Raw genomic sequence first — 9,515 nt, forward strand, 5'->3', positions numbered from 1 at the left:
TATGACAAGCTGTACACAGCAGATAGCTCAGGGGAACACCCATAATTTTTCCCATAAAAAGTTCACTGCTTGTCAATAGTGTGGCTCCAGGGTCTTGCTGGGGAACATGCCATCTCATGGGATAGCCTCCAAGGATCAGCTGTTTCTTGTGGCAACTTTTGGAGCTGCTGCCCAGTGAGAACGAGGTGGAATGGGATTGCCAAATGGGCTTTAATGTTCAGTGGCTGCCAATTCCAGCATAATTTTACAAGCTGCCAAAATAAACAAATACATGAAAGCATTTTGCATTAGTACTCATAAGTAGTCCACACTGGTTTATTGCATGGTGATGGCAAAAGTCACCCCATATGCTGGGGTGGAAAAGAGTGAGTAGACTAAAGCCATCTTGTGACTTCTACAGCTAAAAAATGGAAATTCAGGAGTTAGGAAGAACTGTAACGCTGTTGCTTAGCTCTGTACAAAAGCAGGGGGGGGGGTTGAATCTCCGATAGGAGACGACACCTTAAGAAGAAGAATCAGTACTAAGGCATTTGCTATATGCTACATTTTGTAATGAAGCATAAATGCCAGAGTATAAAATGCACACCTTCCAAATTCAATGCCCCACGTGCATGTAAATTGCTGCTTTTGCTTTAAAATTGCCATTAGAAAAGGCAGCCACTTCTCTGTATTTAAAAGAGGGCAATAGCAGTTTATACACATGAACACTCTTTACAACAATACATGTTTAGTTTATACTTGGGTATTTGTAGCCGAGAGAAGCCACTCTAAATTCATGTATAAAAAAACAGCAAAGAAGATATGTTTCAAAGCTTTTGTCTTAATCAGATCACAGATAAATGTACCTGCTATGGCCATAAAACAGCTCCAGGGGCATATTTTCAGCATCTGACCATTTAAGATTAATATAGACCTTCAAGATAATTGTTAATTGTTTATCTCATTTATGTCTGTTTATAATCATTTTTATCTAGTAATGAGAAACCCAGAAGTCAGTTTTGTAATGCAGCAGTTGGCAGTCCTTAACTATAGTAAATGATTGCCCCCCTGCCTTTAAGACCCAGAACTTCTGTTGCTTTGCTGTGGCATTGCACTGCACTGCAGATTCACATCTCCTATAGGTTTGGTGCAGATCTGATGCTGCCAATGGTTAAGGATGTGGGATCACATAGTCCCGTCCACAATCCTGAGGCATGAATTCCACTTCCCAATCCTATCCATGGCTAACCATTATGTCAGCATGGACATTAAGTTCAGTTAGGGTTAGCCGGGGTTCCCAGTTAACCCCGAATTTGAAACCAGCATCAAACCATGGCTTCACATAGTGAGCCCGAACCCTGGTTAGCCCTAATCATAGTTAATAGCAATGGTAATATATCCGTTAACAGCTGGTAGGCCCAGCATGGCTTGGGAAGAGGATTCAGGCTCCTGAAGAGAGCCCATGGCCCACTCCTGATTGCTTAACTATAGCAAGCAATCAGCACCTACATCTATACTGCCATCTGCGTCTTCAACAGAGCTACTGATTTTGAGGTTCTTCCTTTCAAATAGCTCTCTGTTCTGGATTTGTTTCAGCCAGATACGATATTGTGTATTGAGCAGTTTTTATTTAATGTAATCCATTTATTTCATATACCATCCTACAACCATGTTTCCAAGTTCCCTAGCTGAAGCTCCTTGTTTTATTGTCCATTTTTAGCTTGTAAAGGGTCTGTAGTACGATTGTCTTCCCCACCCTCATGACACACACTGTTAATCCATGGTCTCTTTTCTAAAGGTGGATCGTATGTCTTTCCCATGTGGTTGCACTAAAGAAGGATGTAGCAATACAGCAGGTAGAATTGAATTTAACCCCATCCGTGTTCGGACTCACTTTTTGCACACTATAATGAAACTTGAACTGGAGAAAAACAGAGAGCAGCAAGTACCTGCACTGAATGGTTGCCACAGTGAGATAAGTGCTCACAGCAGTTCAATGGGCCCCACAACCCACCCTCTAGAATATTCGGTTCAAGACAGCTTTGAAACTGAAGCAGAACCTCGGGCTACTGTAATGCACTTGCAGTCAGCTGATGACTTGGACTGTCCAGGTGAGGAGGAGGAAGAGGAGGAGGAGGAGGAAGATGCGAGTAGCTTTTGCAGTGGAGTTACAGATTCCAGCACACAGAGTTTAGCACCAAGTGAAACAGATGAAGATGATGAGGAAGAGGAAGAGGAGGAGGAAGAGGAGGAGGAAGAGGAGGAGGAGGAAGATGATGAAAAAGTGGATGACTTTGTGGAAGGATTGGGTGCTCATGCTGACATGGTACAAGCTCTTCCCTCGGTCCTTTGCTATTCCGATAGCACCACCATGCATGAAAACCACTCAAAGGCCTCCTCCTACTATGCCAACTCTTCATCACTTTATTACCAAATAGAGAACCATGGGCCTGGCACTCCTAATCAGATGCGTGAGACTTATTCTGAAAGGGATACCGTAAAGAATGGTAACCTTTCCCTGGTGCCTTATAATCCAACTTCAGAACAGTTTGTTGACTATACACGGCAATCAGAGGAAAGTTACAGCGGCTCACTTTATCCTTCTTCAAATCCGTCTGTCATAGTCTGCTGCTCATCTTCAGAAAGTGATAATGCTGGTCCGTGTAGTAGTTTATATGCTGAGCATAGGCCAAGACACTCTCAATTGGACTTTCCCTCATTCTTGAAAAGTCCTTCTCAAGATGGATTTGTTTCTACTTTGAACGGTGGCACTCACCTCCCGGATCATCCCACTGAGAATTCACTCAGCCTTTCAGAAAAGAGCAGACTGCGTGAAGAGTGTATCAAATCACCTGTCATGGAAACAGTACCGGTTTAAATTATTTTAGGACTGAATCCCTATATTTAAATGCACTCTATTTTAATTGGATTCCCTGGAACCATCTTTTTCCCCTTAGCAATGGAGGTAAGGGGGACAGACTGTGGTTAACGTTTTGATTTTTGTTTTCCCTTTCAAGCTATACTGGTTGTAGCCATTGCACAAAAACAGTTCGTGTAAAAAGTAAAATTTAAAGGAAAAAAATCAAATGGTCTTTTGATAGAAAATACCTAGATTTAAAAAAACCACTAAAAAATAGAAGCCTACCTGTCAAACTATGTGAAGCTGGGCTATCTAACTCAAAGCTTCTCATTTTATTGTCGGGCCTGTGCAAGATAATGAACATTTTACTTTCGAATCTTCATGTTTAGAGTACTAAATTTTCACACATATTTGAAGATAGTGACTTTTTAAATGTAGATGTGATTACAAAAAAAACCCTGAATTGTTCAGTAATGTATATTTTATTTATTGTAGCTTAGTACTCATGTCTTGATAAAAATGAACAGCATGTTCATTGGAGCTGAACTTTTGAGCAGAACAGCACAGCCACTTCAACTTTCATTAGGCAAGCTATATATACATCTTTTGAGATGCTGTCTAAAGCTGACATGGAACCATATTTTTTGACCTGCCCTAGAGTCTATTCATATTTACAAGTAGGAATCTAAGGGGCAGTCCAGGAAGTACAGCCAGCTGGGCATGCTTCATTCATTTTAATGGCACATGTGTGGAGCTCTTGTTGAAGCTCCTGCTCAATCTTCATAGAAAGGAGTGAAGGATGTGCAAGGAGCTCCACCTTCTGAATTGTACTCATAGGTATGTACATTTTCTAGAAAGATGAAATGTGGGACAATCCTCTGTTTTAAAATAATGACACCAACATAATCAGGAAGCTGGGCACAGTCCAGCAAAATTTAGTTGCAACTAGTTTGTATGTTTTATTATTTTATTTCAGGCATTTATCTTTCCATTGTCTATTCAAAGGGAATGTCCAATGCTAAATATGAACACAGTCCAGCCACCCTTCATATCGTTCCCTCACCCTCTCCCACATGTACTGGTCATGCAGGGGAGTTTCCTGCCACCAGCTCCCTGTTCCCACTGGCACCTTCCCATCAGTGGAGAGTGTTAATGCTGTTAATGGAAGGATTGGCTTGGGTCCGGTGATTACTGGTCTGAGTGGGCAACTTCAAGAGGTCCAGGGGCCATTTTCACACACACACCCCAGACCCTTGCCCCATGGGCTGCACTCCTGCAGCTGCCACCCTGTATTTTAGCTGCATAGTGGTGGCAAGGGGTTGCGGGGGGCTCCATGGGGAGGCTTCGGGAGCCACATGCTGGCCTCACGTTGCCCACCCCTGCTTTAATCACTACACCGCAGTGGCACACTTGTTCCTCATTAGTCCCTGCACCTTGTCTCCCTATTATGTACAGTACTAGAGTGGTATGAGAAGCAGCCACATGGAAATGGCAACTACAGTAGTGAAGTAATTGAAAAGTAGCCCTAAGGGCCAGTGAAAGCAATGAAGCCTTGTTTAGTTGCAAGCCTCATTCCATTGCTTCCAGTGGGACTTAGTTGCAAATACCCTTTGGTGGATTGTGTCCTCTGTGCTCCTTTTTAAGAGCAGAGTTGTAGCGTTTGCATACGTACCCTCTTGTTGCCCTGCAAACATCAAGCTTAACTAATGCACTTTAGTGCCTCCTCTTACTTGTGGAGGCTATGAAAAGTCTTGGAGACATGCTGGATTGTGGGGTTACCATCATCATCATCATCATCTTTTAAATGTACCATATAGGCATCATGTAAAAATGATCAGAAAGACATTCTGCAGACGTTCCCTAGCCAATTCTTGAATGCCTAAATATGTGATTAGTAAGAGGAGAGTATGGTTCTGTTTGTTGAGAAAGGGGCCCACCCTGAGCACTTGTAAATGGAAGATAGGGTTCTATGCGCATTCAGCCATTCACTTCAGTGCAAATCAAGATTTCACCCACAGTAATGTACACATATTAAAGCCTTGATCTGAAAGTTGACTGAAGTCAACAGGATAATGTCCACAATTGCCCATTTTTAGTTATGGATTTAAAATATGGTACTATTTGTAATTATTGATTGACTGATGCTCTAATCTAAGACCTGTGTGCACATGGAGCTCCTGCACATGCAGCATCCTCCATTTCCTTCAGTGGAGGGGGTGAATCTGTCTATGCGAAGGAATGCAGGCCAGAGTCGCTTCCTCCATTGAAGTGAACAGGGGGTCCTTCCAGGCAGGTGCTAGCTCTGTGTGCATATCAGAGCTTGCCTACCAGTAATAAGCTTCTGGATCAAGTAGATCCAAATAGAAAACATCCGTTTATAATTTTCTGTGATATCTCAAGAATTATACCTATGATTGTAACCCGAAGTACAATAATCTGACCTCTGGCTGTCCCACTTAACACCTGAGTCAGAGTTTCACCTTGTTCTGGTACGATAATCCATTAAAAAAACAAAAACAAAAAACACTGGAAGCTCTACATTTGTAAAACTGAATTAGTAGGTCACCTGTGCATCATCCATTCTTTAAAATAATGGTGCACTATGTTTTAAATTTATAAGTGCCCCTTTAAATGGTGATTTAAAGTACAGTATATCACTTTTTGTTGTTTGGGTAACGGCACCCATTTAAATAAATGCCTAATCTAGAAATTGACTGGCTATTGAGGAAGCGCCTTTGATTGCATGGCACTGTGATGAAAATAATTAGCTAAATCTGTCTTTTAATAATTAATATTTAAATTATAGCCCTATCAGAAGTGTTGATCAAGATTGTACATACCATATAAAAATGCATTTCCCCCTCACTACTGTAGACTTAAGAGTATGGTCTTATACCAAGGCTTTTCCATCGATTTCAGCAAGTGAATGCACACTTTTGCCTGCTCCTGGGCAGGGTGATATGGCCCTTCTGTCAACCATCTCATGTTCCAAGAAGGAAAATGCCATGTAACTGTATGAAGCCTTAAGCTTCCTTAATAGTTTTGTTTAGGATTTTATCTGCCCTGTATATTCCACCAGCCTGGTCAACATCAGCCTCACGGCAAGGCCCAGAGTCACTTGGATGTCAGAAGCAAGTCAAGCTTATGTCCTATTTATAATTCTCTCATATTTGAAAGCTCTGTGGATTCATTTGAATCTTATTTTCCTGTCTTCTTTTGGTCATCTATAGCAGAACACGTGGGAGAGGATGGTGGAATAAACTCCCATGGTTCAGTTAATTAAGTGCTGTACTCCTTGCATTATTAGCCTTTGGTTTTATATCTGTGAACCTTGCCTCTGTGTGCCAAAAGGCTTCTTGTGACTAAATGACAAATAACAGTGAATGTGTTTTGTACGAGTTTTGCATGTTATATTTTAATTTTCACAAGGCTCTCTTGCACAGATAATGAAGATGATCATGCTAAATTTATGTGCATAAGATAGTTAATGCCCGCTAGTTTTGGAAGCTAGTCAGCAAGTTGGAACACGACATTACCATTGGAACTGCACATTCTTTTTTGCCTGTTTCTGTCTAATAACAAATCATCCTGCACATTGTCAGCAGACCAGAAGGAAAACAATGGAGAGCACTTTCCTAGCCAATTAAATCTCACCTACATATCATATTATTGTGTTAAATCCAATACTGCGTGAGCAGATGTCTGCTTGTGCAGTTGGACTTTCCACTGTCTCTTCTCCTTCATGTGCCCCCTCCCCAATCTCCTCAACTCTGTGGAGCAATTTGGGGCGAGAGGTTGAGGGAGACTACACAGGGGAGGGGAAATCTGTTCCACTGGCAGATATTCAATGTTGGATAGAACTCATGGGCAGAGTCATTTGATTCTGCTCAAGAAAAAAATATTTGGTGGACTGGAATGTTCTGCCCTGAAACCTTCCATGATGAAATCTCCTTGGGATTCTATGTTAATATAACCCAGTGGTTCCTGGCATTACCAATGGTTTTCTTGACATTAGAAGGCATGTAGCACATGTGGAGAAACCTGTGAGGACACAATCGTATCATCTTGGGCAGCAGGATGCCCAGAGTAGTTAGAGAAGTTGGCCCAGTACTGCAGTTCTCATGTTATGAGAGTCAGTTACATTCTTTTCCAGGTGTGTATTTATAGTTTTGTTATTCACTTGAATATAAAAGAGTCTGGAAAAAAAACTGAGTTTGTGCACTCCCTGCTTTCCCCAGTGTAAGTTCTGCAATAAACAAGAGAGCTATGGTATTGGTTACTTAATAAACCCTTAACCTGAGTTGGAATTGCAGTGATTATACAATTATTTTTTACATGACCATGTATGTCGTACTGTAAACTCACTGCCCTGATAGATGCAAACAGGCAATTGGTACTGTCTGAGCCAGGATCTAGTAAAGCAGGGGTGGGCAGAAGGTTGATCTCCAGATCTTTGGGACTTAAACTCCCAGAAGACCCTGCCAGTGTAATGGCCGGGAATGCTGGGAGTCTTAAGTAAAAAAAAATCTGGAGGTCTACTTTCTGCCTACAGGGCCCTTTCCACATCAGGACCCATGCACAGATGGATGAGGTGTGAGAGGGAGAACTAAGAGGGAGATCAGATTTTCCCTCACATTGCATCCTTCTGCCAGTGGGGCCCAATGTGAATGTGATCCATGTACAGATTGTTCTGCTGGATGATGGTGACTGAATTTATCTTGTACCAGATGGGAAAACTCTAATTCTTTGAAAAAAATACAATATTCCTAGGATGTTCAAATAATGTCTTTGGTCCTCATTTAAACATTTTCCTTTAGTCTTCCTGTTAGTTTTCACAGGAAAATAGGATCATGTTTAAAACATGACCTTGAGGATGAAGGAGAATTGGGCAGGGGTCGGGGGAGGACTACAATGTTGCAATCAACCTAAATAGAACCTATCTTGTTTGACAGTGATAGGCAAGCCTGGGTGGAAACTGAGAGGCACAAATTGTATAGCGTAGTCAAGTGCTTTCTGTTCATACTTGCTGCAAACACATATACATATCAAAGAAAATAATGTGACTCTTGAAGGTAATATTGATATATATCCTTACTTGCTACAGCAGGGGTAGGCAACATCTGGAGGTCAGGGGGCTGCACCCACTCCTCCTAAAATTGGCACCATCACCGCCACAATTGCTGCTAAATTTGCCGTCGTGGCAGCAAAAAAAAAAAAGCAGTGATTTTGCAAGGGAACAAGGCATGTGAAGAATGCGTGCCTTGTCTGCAAGCAGAATTGTGCTCTGGGAGCATGATTTTGCTTGCAATCAGAACACACTTCGTTTCTTTGCAAAGTTGCCATGTTTTTGCTGCCGCCATAGCAAATTTCACGGGGCAGAGGGACAGCAAAAACAGTCATGGGTGGCACATGATGTCATGTGTTACCCACCCGGGTAGAGAATGTAGTCTCATGAAGGAGAGAGGAAGATGCCAAATATTTACGTTAGCAAGCAGAATGGTTTTCCAGGGCTGTCCAGGAAGTGTGAAAGCTGACATTTCTACATTAGGAATATATGGACCAATATATGTATATCCCATATACTTACACTGCTGCTCTTAGGATCATGAATCAGCATCCTAACATCAGTGCCTAAGGCAACAATGTGTCCCAATGCTAGTGTTAGGGACTCATGCCAGCTGCTTTTAGCATTTCTACTCCACCCCACTCTATTAGATGTGCAAGAACAGTGTAGGCTCCAGTCCTTGTAAGCCATTTTTATGAATCTTTGGAACAAAAATGGAGTCACGAAGGGTGGAGCACGCATCAGCTGTAACTGAAAAGAATAGAGGAGATATGTGAAGGGGAACTGATACAGCTGGGTCCAGCTACTTCCAAAGTAAAGAGCCATCCTTCAGCCTGTGCAGTGCAAGCTACTTTACTGGGCTTGTTTGCACATCACGACAGTCTACCTTGGTTTAATTTACCCTCAGGGGCTGTTGTGCTGCGTCCGTGTCATGTGAACCCAGGTGGCAGGGGTCATTTGAGGGTTAGACAACCCTCAAATTACCCTAAAGCAAGCACTGGGTTCTTTGAGAGTTGTTTAATCCTCAAACAATCCCTGCTGCCTGGGTTCACATGACATGGCAAGTCAGGTGCCATGCAAAAATGGCACCCATGGGCGCCTGGCACAACGCAACAACCTCAGCGGATAAATTTAAGCTACAGTGAGCTGTTGTGCAAAACAGGTAATTGAATCTTTGCAGTTTAAGAAAACCATAGGATTGGAGTGGCAGGCCAACTGATTTAATTTAGGTGAAAACTGAACCTTGCTTTTTATTTGTGATAACACCACTCTCTTCCCAAGCAAAATCTTAATATGTAGGTTTAATGAAGTATTTTTTCCCTCAAAAGTAGAATTCCTAAGCAACCTGAAACTCATTTGTTCAAAGCCCAAAGTCATATTAATAAAGCATAAATATAAAGCTTTCACTGTTTCATATCCATTGATTCATAAAGCTGCCACATTATCCTCATCTATGCTAAGTAATCTTAGCTAGATCTTGGTTCAGTGGGCTAAATTACAGATGACGCCATAGAAATGCATCTGAAATGCACTTCGTCAAAACACATGTAAAGTATTCAATGGAGTTTTTTTTACTAGAAATTTAACAGTGAATAAATAGTACAACAGAAA

The 9,515-nt window shown here is 41.8% G+C and overlaps 1 protein-coding gene across 1 annotated transcript in view; it reads left to right on the forward strand.

Annotated features, from left to right (window-relative positions):
• Positions 1-5,337, forward strand: part of CSRNP3 (cysteine and serine rich nuclear protein 3) — an 86,270-nt gene extending 80,933 nt beyond the window's left edge. Inside the window, exon 5 of the mRNA XM_084829696.1 lies at positions 1,778-5,337. Within this exon, the coding sequence (XP_084685822.1) occupies positions 1,778-2,857 (1,080 nt within the window). The 3' untranslated portion in view covers positions 2,858-5,337. The remainder of the gene's footprint in view (positions 1-1,777) is intronic.
• Positions 5,338-9,515: the final 4,178 nt, after the last annotated feature.

The sequence above is a fragment of the Heloderma suspectum genome, chromosome 1 (genome assembly GCF_057233095.1).
Source record: "Heloderma suspectum isolate Gila_16-S chromosome 1, 16-S_ref, whole genome shotgun sequence".
Classification (NCBI taxonomy): Eukaryota; Metazoa; Chordata; class Lepidosauria; order Squamata; family Helodermatidae; genus Heloderma; species Heloderma suspectum.